Source organism: Alexandromys fortis, unplaced genomic scaffold (assembly GCF_014885135.2).
Source record: "Alexandromys fortis isolate MF-2015 unplaced genomic scaffold, M_Fortis_MF-2015_v1.1 scaffold_19, whole genome shotgun sequence".
NCBI classification, from domain to species: domain Eukaryota; kingdom Metazoa; phylum Chordata; class Mammalia; order Rodentia; family Cricetidae; genus Alexandromys; species Alexandromys fortis.
Window position 1 is genome coordinate 15,903,359 of NW_026067890.1, and position 15,105 is coordinate 15,918,463.

At 38.7% G+C, this 15,105-nt stretch overlaps 1 protein-coding gene across 2 annotated transcripts in view; it reads right to left on the minus strand.

The window, feature by feature from the left end:
• The window catches only part of Arhgef38 (Rho guanine nucleotide exchange factor 38), a 95,206-nt gene that overhangs the window by 39,199 nt on the left and 40,902 nt on the right, over positions 1-15,105 (minus strand). For both annotated transcript variants that reach the window (XM_050165672.1, XM_050164895.1), the window contains exon 3: positions 11,265-11,388. In XM_050165672.1, the coding sequence (XP_050021629.1) occupies positions 11,265-11,388 (124 nt within the window). The remainder of the gene's footprint in view (positions 1-11,264; positions 11,389-15,105) is intronic.

The window sequence follows — 15,105 nt, forward strand, 5'->3', positions numbered from 1 at the left end:
CATAATAGAAATAAATTTTAAAGATGAATTTAAACTAATAGAACATTTCTCTCTATATAAGGAAGGTTAGGGGAGTACCATGAAACAGCTTGCACCAATTGTATCCAGACATTTAATGAATCCTCTTTGATAATGTGATAACATTAGAAATATAACTAGTGGGCCTAGTAGATACCAGATGCTAATCTGATTTAATTACTTTCCCCCAGCAACTCAAACTGAGCATAAGCTTTCACTTCCAGCCCAGCATTAGATGTTGAGGGCAATGCACAGGAAACACGTGACGAGATCTATTATCAAAAAGCATTGTAAAGTTGAGATGGGAAATAATTCGGAAGCTGAACTGACTGCGGTAGCTGGCTTTATTAACAGTGACATGGGCCTGCTATGTATATATAGTAAGCAGAAAGTCCTGCCACATGAAACAGGCTTTATATGACTGCCAAAACATGTAATATGAATGCTTCCTTCTCTACATGCATGAAAAGATAAGATGTTATTTGTCTATATGCGTTAGGAATGAATAAATCTGAATTGGAGGCAGGTAAATGATTGTCTCAAGTCCTGCTAGGAGGTGACAAAGTCAGGCTAACAGGGTAGATATGAGTTTTAGTCCTCACACTCCAGTGCTCTGCTGAACACTGGCTGAGGCGGGAAGACCACTAAGTCAGAATCAGATACCAGGGCTTATATGGTGATTTGGGGAATGATTTTGTTCTAATTTTTTTGTGACGATGTTCCCTCATATTATTTGCGATACTTCTGAAGTGTCCCACTTATTTATAACTTATATCTAGTCGATAAGGCTTTTGTTTCCTCTTCATTATATGTTTTTTTCCTCTGCTTATAGCTAGATTTTTAAGTAACATGAAGCTCTGTGTGTGTGTGTGTGTGTGTGAAGCATATGCGTGTGTGTATGGAGAGAGAAAGAGAAAGAGAGAGAGAGAGAGAGAGAGAGAGAGAGAGAGAGAGAGAGAGAGAGAGAGAGAGATTTGTGTGGCTTGGAATTAATACTATGAATTGAGCATCTTTTCAGATGAAGGGCTGAGGGGTTCTTGCTGTTGCTGTTTCTGGAATTTAGCTGGGTAGATCTTTCTCCCAGTGTAAGTCTTGAAGATCTGCCCTTGAAAACAGTAGTACATGCAAAAGGAAACTATTAACAACAGAAAATAAGACAGGAAAGCAAGTGAATTTAAGGTTGGTTTTAAAACAAAGAGAGACCTCAAGTAATACAACCAGGGAGCAAATAGGAATTTTGGGACAGACCTAAGCCCTAGAAGCAGGATCTGAGGGGGCATGGATAGAGGCTCCCTGGCATCTGAGTCTACACATCTCCATATGAAATGGAGTTACAAATATGAATGTTAACTACAAATGAGGTAATAATAGAGATATAAGGAAATGGGAAAGAGCAAGGGATAGCCTGACAAATACATACGATCAAATCAGAAAGTTAAAAATCAGACAATACTTGCTATATATGCAAGTAAACCATCACTTGCCAGTGTCCTGGAATTTCTAGGTCTCCCCTTGACAGTGAAAGCTTCTTCATCTTTTTTATAATTCCCGAGTAAAATTCTGTTGGGGCTCTAATAATAATTATTGAAGTTAAAAGATATTTAAGTACTCTAATTGAAAGTCGTTTATTCACCCAGAGGCCAGCTATAACACGGGTGGGCAGAATATTTGATTTCCCTCCCAACCCATTCTGCCTCATAATAGTGCTGATGAAGCGAGGTGTCTCCCGGCCAAAAGTGATTCTGTTTCCACGGTAACGTAAGCCTTGGCTGCATTTCTGCAGTGGTGAAGGACAACTGCTCAGTCTAATGTGTGTGTGCTGGAAGGATGATTGGGGGCGGAGAAAGGAGTGGACCGAGAGCAGGGAAGGTAATTGCACTCTAACTGCCTGACACAAAGGTGCCAGAATCCTAGAAAACAAAACCACCATCTTCTTTTTAAAAATTCTACGACCAAGATAAATTGTTTTTTTTTTGCAGTGATATTCCCCTAAAGCTGCTCTCTTGCAAAGGAGAAAACAAAAACAAAAACAGAAACAAGAATTCTGTTTGAAATTTCTTTAGTCATTGTTGTTAAAGGCAACTTGCCCAACAGGGTCGATGTCCCTGGCAGAACTGTGGCTCAGTTGCCCCTCATTGATGCCAGTGCACTGGGTTCTTCTACTTTTATGTTTCTGCTGATTAAACTCTTCTTTTCTTTTAGAACTCCATGCCCGTGGTGTAGAGTCTGTATCATTCTGAATTTCCTCTGTCAGTATGAATATTTAAGGTAAAGCTGTGCTATTCAAGAAAGCTACTTATCCTAGGCTTTGTATAAGATTGTGGTTCAAACAGAAATAAATGTGATTATTCTTTTTAGCTCATCTCTATTTAACTATAGTTTATTGGATGACTGTTTTGCACTGTGGTGGGCTTGGATAGAGACTCCCTGGCATCTGAGCCTATGCATCTCCTTACGAGATGAAGTTCCAAATATGTATGCTCATTACAAACGAGGTAATAATAGAGATTTAAGAAAAAAGGAAAGAGCATGTGGTAGCCTGATAATTACATATGATCAAACTAGAAGGTTAAAAATCAAAGACAATACTTGCTTTATAGGCAAGGAAACCATTACTTGCAAACACAAAGAACCAACAGTTCATTCAAATAACTTATATAAGCCTGCAAAGGCACAAGAGAAGAGTCAGTTCTCATTCACCGTGCCATATGAAAGTGCAATACTAGGGCTGGGATCACAGAAGTGAGCATATTCAGTCTCTAGGAAACCAGCTTCAGAAATTATCATTGACTCTGCCAAACATAGAAGTGACACATAGGCTAAACCTCCCTTCTTAAAGTCAAATATATCCTTATGTATTTGAATTATGAAGATGTATAGATACCAAGAGGCATAAAGAAACTACATAATCCGAATCTTAATTTTTTTGTAAAGCATGACTAAAACTACCAAAAAGAATTTGCATTATACTCAATTGTTATATAAAAGAAACCAAACTTTATAAATAGGTGTGTACGTTTAAAATGACTAGGGTAATATAGTAATTTAGTCACATTATGTATTAAGTATTAAGAATAAGCAGTGGGTATATTCTATACTTGATTTTATTCAATCCTCATGAAACTCATACGAGGTAAATACAACTGCTTTCAATTTCCAAATAAGAAGCTGAACTTCAATGAGGTTTCATAACTTACCTAAGACCTAGCAATAGAAAGAGATGGAATCTAATTCAACCTAATATTAAAAGGTATAATATTATGCCCTTAAATTTTGTACCATCTTTTATTTTACTCATCCTTGTTTACTATTTTCATAGTATGTTGTCATGGAATATTTTCAATTTCAATATAAACAAGGACCAAAGCTCATCTCTAGAAAGTTTAAAACAACTTTTCTATCCAGATACGGTGTGGATTTTAAAGCCCACTTTGTGGTTGGAATCCAAACAGTTCTCTCGGCACTCTCAGACCTGCAAACTTCTGTATCTATTTATAAACTTGAGCCTCACCCAGACACCAAGGTTTCTTGAGTAACTTTCTCCGCCTCCTTTATCGCGGTATCTAGTGGATCTGGCACGGCAGCTGTGAGTCACAGACTCTTATTCTTGCTGTCTGAGGACACAGGGTTGAAACACCTGTGCTTTTCATTTTGCGGTAGCATGATTTGGAAACATCTCAGCCAATCAGTTTAAATTACAAAATCTAAGCAATAAAAGAACTAGTGATAGGAATTGCCGTTGAACTCTGCACTGACATATGTATCCTAACGGAGGATCACAGAGGCCGCCTGCACAGCGTCTATGGCACAGTGGAATGCTGATGGACTTCCCAAGACCTTCCTATACTCTTCTGACACAGGGCCTTTACTCTGTTCTCATCAAGACTGCCGTTTGCAGCTGGACTATGGTGGCCTTTAATCCCAATACTTGGGAGGCAGAGGCAGGTGGATCTGAGAGTTCGAGGCCAGCCTGGTCTACAAGAGCTAGTTCCAGGACCAACACCAAAGCTACAGAGAAACCCTGTCTCAAAAAAATTGAAAGAAAGAAAGAAAAAAAGAAAGAAAGAAAGGAAGAAAGAAGGAAAAAAAAGATGGCCTTTTTAATGTAATTGCTACCCTTCTGAATTAGTCAAGTTCAAGTCCAAACACTACATTCTAAATCAAACTTTCCTCAGCATTTGAGCTGAAATAGTTTTTCTCTGGGGTTCTGTAGGAATTAACTACTGTTATGCAAAAACATCATCCCCAAACTTAAACAATTGAAAACAACTCATTGCTCTCATCCTTGGGATGAGGGCTGGGCAGTTTCACTAGATGGCTCATCTCTCTGTGGTGCTGACAAACTTACGCTTTTACAGTCAGCTGAGCCGCAGTGGCAGGGAGGACCGTGCTCACCTGTCTAAGGTCATCCCTATGTTTCTCGGAATGACTGGGTCGTTTGAGCTTCTCTCTTTATGATCATGGAATAGATCTCACCATACAGTTATGAAATATCACTTTGGCTTCTTTTATTAGCATCACAAGGCCAGCTCAGAAACCAAAGGTGAGGGGTCCTGAGAGCAAAGCTCCAACTGACACTTTTAAAATTACACTTTTATTGTTTTAATTTTCTGAAATATTTTTGTAATCTTTCCAGTCATGACTAGAAAATTTGGAAGTATAAGCATCTTTAATTGAATGATCTCTGTAAACTGTGTTGTCTTTTAAAATTTGAATTGATATTTCATACTAATAAAGTAAGTGCAGAGGTAATACAGTTTCCAAACATTCTGTACACAGTTTCCCTATGTTACTGTAGCAGATAACTACAATGTAACTGTCAGTAAAAGGAAACTGATCTGTTTCTATCATCAAGATATTTTTTGGATATGTTGAATGCTTTCTTCTGCACAATGCAAAAGGTTTGTGATGTGAGGCTGATATTCCCACTGTTCTTGGCCTTGATCAATTGATTAAAGTACATTTTTTTTTTTTTTTTTTGGTTTTTTTTTTTTTTTGTTTTTTTTTTTTTTCGAGACAGGGTTTCTCTGTGGTTTTGGAGCCTGTCCTGGAACTAGCTCTGTAGACCAGGCTGGTCTCGAACTCACAGAGATCTGCCTGCCTCTGCCTCCCGAGTGCTGGGGTAAAGGCGTGTGCCACCATCGCCCGGCTAAAGTACGTTTCTTGCTAGAAGGTTACCATGCTTCTTTCTGATGTCAGAAATTACTGGTCGACAAACCTTGAGACTTTGAAATCTGTGTTCTCTGCTATAGGATAATGCTCTAGGATTTGTCACTCGTATTGGTTTAATAAAACACTGATTGGCCAGGAGCTAGGCAGGAAGTATGGGGGCAACTAGACTAAGAGAATTCTGGGAAGAAGAATTCAGTCTGTAGTCATCACCCAGAAGCAGAGGGAGCAAGATGAAAATGCTGCACTGAGAAAAGGTAGCAAGCAACATGGTTAAATATAGATAAGAATTATGGCTTAATTTAAGTTGTAAGAGCTAGATAATAATAATTCTGAGCTAACAGGCCAAACAATTTATAAACTTATCATTAATATAAGCCTCTGTGTGTTTCTTTGGGACTAAATGGCTGCCAGACCAGGCAGGACAGAAACTCCCATCTACAGTTCTCTAACTTGCACCCAGTATGTCACATTTACTAGTGGATTTTATATGAAGCAGTTATAATGATGATGGTTGCCTGCTCGTGGATTTTTGTATTTTTCCTTTACTTCTGTCTTTATACATTGAGATCTACTGGAGAGCTGGTTTTTATTCCCATTTATTTATATCAATATTTTTTGTTGTTTGTTGATATTCATTGAGTTGTATTGATTATAAGTTAATACTGACTTTATGTTTGTATGCATTTATTTCGTAGTATGTGTGTCTGTGTGTGTGTGTGTGTGTGGTGTGCATATTTGCAAGTGTGCATGAAGGTGTGTGAACATGTCCATGTGTACGTGGAGATCTGACGAAGAGGACACTAGGTGCCTTCTATTGCTCTCTTCCTTATTTTTTTGCGATAGGGTCTTTCACTGATCCTGGTGCTGCTTATTTTCCAGATAGACTGGCAGTCAGCAAGCCCCAGCAGCCCTTGTGGCTCTCATGTTCACCACAGAACACTGGTTTGCACTGACTTTTTCACGGGTATTGAGGATTTCCAACTCTGCTCCTCATTCTTGTGTCTGTACACCAAGTGTTCACCCATGGAGTTGATTCAGACTAAACCTGCCAAATTCGTGAGTGAACTTTAAAATCGGAAAATATTTTGTAAATATAGAAACATCCAATAAGCTCAGAATATTCTGATAAATGGAAGATGTCAAAATTCCAATTGTATATACATACCCTATTTAAAGGTGTATTTATTTGAGCTGAAATACTTCTGAAATTTCTGTCTTTTACCTTTGTTTGGATTCTTTTCTTTCTTTTTATAAGTGAAAAAACTTACTAATTTTTTTCTATCTATGATTTTTCAAAGTGTGATATTGTAAAATCTAGTGCAAAATATAATTTTAGCATGTTAAAGAAGAACATCAAGCCAAGCATGGTGGCTCATGAATGTGATCCCAACATTCAGGGGATGAGACAGGGGGATCGTAATGATTGCCAGGCCATCATGGGCTATGGAATGAGACCCAACCTAAAAGGTGAAATGAAATAAACTAGAAGTGTTCCTTCCAAAGCTTCTTTTCACGAGTCAAGTGTTCGAAAGTTCATTTACAGAATTTCAAAAATATTTTATACAACATGCGTTCTTATTGTTTAATTCCAAGCTCATTCTTTGTTTTGGTAAGGGCAAATTCGACTGCCTTTCTGTTTATAATATAGTTTTGTAATTGCAACCTGTAGACATCAAAAATCTGAAGCCAATTTTTCTGTTTGCTGAATAGCTTAATTAAAACACTGCAATGCTACTCCATAGGCCTCTTCACAAACCAGCCCACAGCCATTGTAGGGATGGTGAAGTTGAAGTTACCAGTGCTTGTGAACATGAGTGAAATGTAATTCATCTGCAAAAGCAATGTGTGCCCTTAACTGCTAATTCATCCCTTCAACTCCTACAATACTGTTTTTTTAAGATGTGGCTATAGTAATACTTACAATGAGGTCAATCAATTTTTGAATAATAAATTCCCCCAAATTCATTTCTGGTTCTGCAATATTTAAAAAATTATTTATTACTAGAATGAACTGACATTCCATATTTGTTTTCTCTATTAACTGACACACCCATCAAAACCTTTATTGATGTGTCACCTCACTAGTAGCCATTGTTTTTATATGCTTTATAGGATCAAGGAACTTTGGAAATAAATTTGCCAGAAATCAGTGGAGAGCAGCTGTTATCTGATGTACGTGAACAATCTTTGGGATGGTTTGTAAACACGCTTTGAGCAGCTCTGCGTGTACTATCACCTGTCTTGATCAATCTTTTTAAAACGATGACTAATGTTTTCTCCCGTGAATGTTGCTGCTTCTTCAGCAGGTATCTGTCTCCTGGTTAGTTTTGTTTAGTGATGACTATGTTAAGGTCTGTGTGGTATACAGGATAAACATTCTGATTTTCATATGTTCATCACCAACTTTCTTGAGAAGCAGAAAAAGCAATACCTACATTATGTGACTACAATGAGTCTTTATATCTGAAGGGTTTATTGCACAATTATAGTAAGCATAACCAAATAATAACAGGAGGGTTGGATATTGTAGTGATATTTTTTTGTATTTTAACAAATAAAGCTTGCCTGAAGATCAGAGTGCAAAGCGAAGCCACTAGAGGCCAGGCAGTAGTAACACACATCTTTAATCCCAGGACTTGGGGGGGGGACAGATGGATCTCTGTTAACTCAAGGCCACCCTGGGCTACACATTTGATCCATTCTAAAAGAGAAACATAGTTCACACAAAGGGAATTCATCCCAGCACTTAGGATCCCATGCCTTTAATCCCAGTACTAGTGAGACGGAGACAGGAGTAATATGGATGGGTTGAGAGAGGAATATAAGGTGGGAGGAGACAGGAGCTCAATGAAGTCTGAGAAGTCCAGCAAGTTTGAGGCAGTCAGTCTTGGAGGCAGTCTGAGGACAGGATCCCCCCTTTGGTCTGAGCATTGGCAGAGATAAGAACTCTAGGGACTGGCCGTTCCACTTTTCCGATCCTTCAGCGTTCAACTTCTGATAGCTGACTCTAATTTTTATTACTAATACCAATTAGAATCGTGCTACAAGATACCTAACATACAACAAGTGTCCTGACTGCTGCTGCAGGAACAGGCAGAAGCGCCCACGCAAAGCTGCCAGCCTCTGTTGCCCGCACACATTTCATTCACATCTAATTGGAAATCCCTGCACATCTCACCAACTCTGCCAATAGACATTCTGATGGCCTCGTGTTTCTCAGGGTCCATAGTGTATGCCACACAGCACAGGCCATGGCACAACTAGCTGCTGTACCCGGTGAGGATGGAAGGGTTTGCAGCCTCAAATACACCTCTAAGGGCCACCAGATCAATTCGGGGCCGTTTCTAGCTCCTCAGGTCCGTGTGTCCTCACTGTATTAGCCGGCACCCTGCATGCGGCACACCAAAGTGCCAGGAAAGGAAATAGGCTGCATTCCAGTTTACTGCGGTGCACCATTTCACCCAGTCAAGGTCGTGGAAGAGATGACATTCAAAGTTGAATTACCTGAATTTCAAATTTGTCTTCAGTACCCTCCCAAGATGTATTCCCTACTCCTCCAAATAGCCCTTCACATTAGCTTAATCCCTTACCATTTTCTAAATGTGTTGCTATTTTCTATTAGTGCTAAATGGAAAGAAAGTTCCAAAGAACATCTTGGCCCAACGTGGATCATACTTCTCAAAACATAATGAATAACTTTACATGTATACAGTATCTTGTATACTGTGTTAAGGGATTGTAGCAGCACAAAAGCACTCTGATGCGGATCAGACACACACCTTCACTTCAAGGAGAGAGTTCCCTGTGAGTTTAGGAGGGGCAGAGGGGATCTTTTCCACTTCACTCTGCCCAACAGAACCACACAGCACCGTCCTCTGTAAGCATGCTGCTGTCCAGACCTATTCAGAGGATGAACTGATGAATGGCTAGGGAATCTCTGCTAACGGGAAGATGTGTACAGTCTCGGAGAAAGAAAACATTATCACTGTTTGTTGGGGATGTTGAACCACAAGGAAGGATAGAATTGAAACCTGACTGAATCCTTTCATTCGCCTTTTCATAATATCAGCTTGCTCCCTGAATTTTGGACCCGTATAGATACTAAATAAATATAATTTTGTTCCTTTATAACGATAACTTTAATATCTACAAAAAAGAGGATTCAATAAAGATAGTGTGTGTGTGTGTCAAAGGGACATTCTGTAAAGATTAACAGCAATGATCACTTGCAGGAGTGACAATGGGTTTGGAAAAGCATACAAGCAATCCTTCATCTTTACCCTATAGATCCTCAGTTGTTCTAATACTTTTGTAACATGCAATAAATGTAAAATTACAAAATGATCATTTTTAAAAGGAATTCATAAGCTACACAGCACTGTGTATTGACACATAAAACTCCTTCAAGTAGTTATCTGCAATGCTGAAGACATTAAGAGAATAGACTCTAAGCTGAATATTTGTCATGTAATATTCTCTGTAGTTCTTTTTTAAAACCCTTGTCAAAGCCGGGCGATGGTGGCGCACGCCTTTAATCCCAGCACTCGGGAGGCAGAGGCAGGCGGATCTCTGTGAGTTCGAGACCAGCCTGGTCTACAGAGCTAGTTTCAGGACAGGCTCCAAAGCCACAGAGAAACCCAGTCTCGAAAAACAAAAACAACAACAACAAAAAAAACCCTTGTCAGAATAAAAACTATAAATGTATAGATACACACATATATGTATGTATACACACATGGAGCATGTGAAGGGGCCAGACCTGCAGATCCAAAGTGTTGAAATATGGAAGCGGCGGGGCTACGTCCCCAACACCCCGGCCGCTTGGCTAGCTCATACCCAAAATAACAACACACAAACTGTATTCATTTAAGAACTGCTTGGCCCATGAACTCTAACCCTTACAGGCTAATTCTCGCACCTGGACTAGCCCATTTCTAATGATGTGTGTAAGCACCCCAAGGTGCGCTTACCGGGAAGAGTCTAGCCTACGTCCATCCTGGCCTCAGAGCGCAGAGCTATTGTGTCTATCTGGCAGAGCTGAGCATGGCGTCTCTGCTTCAGAGCGCAGAGCTGTCGAGTCTCTCTGGGAGCAGAGCAGAGTCTGACCTCACTTCCTCTTCCGCCCAGCATCCTATTCTGTTTTCTCCTCCCATCTATGCTTTAACCTATGAGGGCCAGCCAAGCAGTTTCTTTATTGCTCAGCCAATGAAATCAACAGATTGATATGACACTCCCACATCACCAAAGTTCCAGGATCTCCATGACAAAAGCAACAACAGGATACCCAAGAGGAATTTCAGCATCCAAATGTAGAAGAAACCAGAGGCCTGGAGCCAGACCAATGGCTTGCTGAAATGAACACTTACAAGTAAAGATGTATGGACTAAATGGGTACACCATGACTCTCTCTGTCACATTACAGCTTCCAAGCTGAGACCATTTGGGTATTTTTTTTGTTTATATTTTTAAATTTTATTTTGGGGAGAGGCTGTAAGGGCAGCTAAAAGAAGCAAGCAGAGGGAGATGAGTTGTATCAGGATTGCATGATGTGAAATCCATAAAGAATCAACGAAAAAAGTTAAAAATAAGAGAAAAAAGAGTAAAGTGGAAAATTGAAAATATAGATGGTGTCTAAGTTCTTTGGAGATCACATACTTTGTATGTAAAGTATTTATAGTTCTAAAATCAGTAAATTTATAAATTTAAGATTAAAAAATCCATTGAGATTGAAATCAGAATAGCTATTAAAATATTTAATTTTTTAAGGACCAAAGAAGTTCCAGCCATAAAACAAATTGAAAGACCATCTGGAAAGCAGAGAGATTGAAAGGGTGAAAACTAAAAAGCGAATTCTGTCTGTGTTCAGTGCTACTGAGGGACCTCGGCAAATGGCTATAAACCCATTTGGAGATAAACGTGGAGTTTGTGTAATTACAATGAACCTGAAGGCAGACTCGGCATTTATATATCTCCTGGGAAGCTTTGTGCGTCAGAAACATAAAACCAAAGTACCAGGGGGTTATTAAAATACTGTTTCCTGTTGTACTGTAGAGTTCAAGAAAGAACAAACATACCGATTACTTGCATGGCCGGTTCCACGTCTGTTGTGGCCTCTTCCAACAAGGACAGTAGCTTGGCAGATATCTGGTGGACGGATTCAATGTTGCTAAACAAGCCTTCCACGTCCAGCCTGTCAACCTGAAGAAGCAGAACCTCTGAGCATTAACCAGTCGGAAGAGAGTCATTGTGTGCACCACACTTCCTCCTGCTAAACAGCACGGATTTACTCACCAGCCCTCATCCTTCTCTGTGAACATGCTCACTTAGGACTTCTAAATGTAAATGTATAGATTTTCATCAAGGAAATTATGATGATACCTCTATCTTAAACACCACCAACAAAAAATTTGACTTGAGTGTATAGCACTGTTTCTCAATATAAATAGGATTGGGAAGATTTAGACATAATGGCATTTTTATTAACTGCCCTCTATGCAAGCATGAACCAGTAAACTTAGAATATTTTACTGTCAAGATGGAACGATGGCTCCATGGTTAAGAGCACTTGCCGCTCTTTTAGAAGACTTGAGTTCAAATCCAAGCACCACACCTGACTACTCATAACTTCCTGTAACTCCAGTTCCAGGGGATCTGATTGATACCTTCTTCTGGTCTCCGTGATACATATGTCATAACCCACAAACACACACAAAAAATAAAAATAGGAAATTTTACTGCTTTCACAGCAGAACTCAAACTATATCTTTTTTTTCAAGTAACTATTTTCAAAGCGGTTTTAAACCACAGAACTGATGGCAAATAAATTTTCCTTCGAGATAAATATACTAATTAATGGTTTGTCATATGTTATAATCTCAAGCATATTCTCAAAACTCAGTGTGATCATTCTTATACTCATATATGTTTATCATGAAATCTTATTTATTCGTCTTTCACCAGATATGTCCTAGGTACCTTCTATGTCCTAGGACATGTAGGAGAAATTGCAAGCATATATTACCACACCTCACTATTTAAGAGGATGCCAAGGACATGTAGGGGACGAGAGATCTGATCACAGGGAGTGATGAGTAGAGACAGGCTTAGCTGACTGTGTTCAATAATCTTAGTGTGGTGGCAAACACTCTGATTTGGTCTTAATTTTAAAAAGTATTTCCTCTGTCATAATTAAATTATGCTGATTCAGGATACAGCTGCATTGGTGTAGGATCAGCTGAGGTTAGTATACAACAGAAAACCAGGAATTAGTGCCATTTTCCATGGTTTATTGTGACTGAGGTCATGGATGTGCAGCAAGAGAGGAGTTGATGGCGTTCTTCTGATGAAGGCTGAAGATTTTGTCCTCAAAGTCTGTTAGAGCAGGGAGAAGTGAGCAGTATATTGATTGGTCTTCTTCTGGACATGAGTCAATGTGTTCTCCATCTCGTACATGCCTGTTATTTTGGTAAGCACATTCTGTCACTGAAGTTGAAAGGATGACTTCACATTGAACCTTTGTCAAACACCATGACTGCATGGATTATGTCTTATGCTACCCAGCTATACTTCAGACATTTATCTCATTCATCCCTGACAACTTTCTTGTTCCCATGTCATCATCACTGTCCTTGAGATAACTCCCAAACTCACTTGTCATCAAATCCACTCAATTACATATTTCAGTCTAACCTCAGGCAGCCTTTCCCAAGGACTTTTTTGCTGTTGTTTTGTTTTGAGACAGACTTTTTTCTATACATAGCCCTGGCCATGTATAGTCCATGTGTGGTCCAAACTGGCCTTGAACTCACAGAGAGCCTCCTGCTTCTGTGTCCTAAGTGCTGGGCTGAAAGGTGTGTACCATGGTGCTCAGCTTTTCCAACTACTTTTGTGTATTCTGAGTTTATTAGGACTGAGTGTAGGTGTAGTTCAGTGGTGAAGTGCTTATATAATGTGCATGAAGCCCTGAATCTGGCTCCTAGCACTGAAACATATATTGCTTAAACAAACGATCTACATCTCTACACTAACTGCTACATTGTGATTACAATCAGGACTGGCTTTTAGGTCTCTAATCCAGGGTCCCCAAGAATACCCCTTCATTAAGGATTCACTGAGGAGGAAAGGAGATGTGTGGCTCTTTTGCATGAAATCTAAGACTTTGGGGGGGGCCTTCTGTTTTCTCTCTTATAAGGCATACTCAATATCATACAAAATGTGTAGACTCACATTAACGATTACTGGCTCATGTTAGCTAACATGTATGAAATTATCATTTAATAATTTACTATCAACTGGTCAAAACCATAAAGACCTATTGTACCGAGCAATCTTTTTATTATTTATCAGTTTGAAGTGCACTGTGAAATACGAGCTATCTTGAAGAAATACAGAGTAAACAAGGTGCCGTGTGTGGAGTTATGCACTGAGATTAAGACAGATCCAGCACCGTGACCTTGCAGGCCGACACCCACGTAAAGATCAGCAAACACCACTCACAAGCTAGCCATCATCTCTGAACTTCTGCAGTTTCTGCTGACTTTTCACCAAGTTGCCACTTCTACCTTTTGTTTGCCAAGGTCACTATCCTGTATATCTAATTTAGATTATAAATCCATTTAGCAAAAATCTAATTCTACTTTCTATCTATAATCTTAGCTCAGTGCAACAAACTCTGAACAACAGAAACTTAGTTTTTAATTCCATTTCTTCCTGAAGGACAGAAAGGATTAAAACATCAATTGGCCTGGTTTCAATCCTATCACCACGGGCCCTTGGGGACTCTGTGAATCATAAAATGAATTCACATCCAGGCACGGCTGTGCCAAGGAACAAACAAACATCTGGTCCAAATCGGCTTTTAAAAGTGATAGATGGTTTTACGATTACTGTTACAAATTCATGGAAACATCCACATATATTTATTAATCATTTCCTCAAAACAGGCAATGTTCTAAGAGCTTAAAATCAAATTCTACTTTCAGTGAACTAAAATTTACTTTTGACAAAAGTTTAAGAAAGCACTATCCTAAGACAAATCAATAGTTATTCAGATCTATAAAACAGAAATTAAAGCTGAGTGTTGATGCTGACAATTTAATGTGTTGTTTCGCAGAAGTGTTTATCATGAGATATACTTCAAATAGAAAGTTTACATCACATTCAAACCATTACAAGGATTTAAAACCAGGTAATGTGGTAACTCTATTAGCTCTTTATGGTTCAAAGGTACTTTGGCTATCCATGATATTTTATAGTTTCATAAAAATTTTATCATTCTTTTTTCTATTTCTGAGAAAATATCTTTGGAGTTTTGATAAATATTTTCTTTGTGTTGTATGGACATTTTAAGAACAATATTTTTCTGTCCAGAAATATATTTCTATCTTTCCATTTATCTATGTCATCTTTAAATTCTTACTAACATTTTAGCAGTTTCAGTGATTGTTTAAATATGCCATGATATTTTAGTTAACAAACCAGTATAGTACCAACATAAATCTAGACACATATTCCACTAAACAAAGCAGGGAGCTAAGAAACAGACCTACACATTTGTGGTCAATTGATTTCAACAAACAACGAAGAAAGGACTCTCTCAGTAATGTGCTAGGAAAACTGACTAACCACTTTGCAAAAATCAACTCAAGACTAAAGGTTCAAAAACAAAACCATCAGAGTTAAAATGGACAAGAGACTAGGCAGTTCTCCAGTCAAAACACTAATAACCAGAAAGTGTTTGCCAAAATGCTCCACATAACAAATCACTACAAAAATACAGAGTAAAATCCCAATGACTTATCAGTTCACATCTGTTAGGATAGTTATTATTGAAACCATAAACAATAAGAAGAATTGGTAAAGACATGGAGGAAGGGAAACTTTATGTATTCTTGGTGAGAGTGCAAATTGATTTAT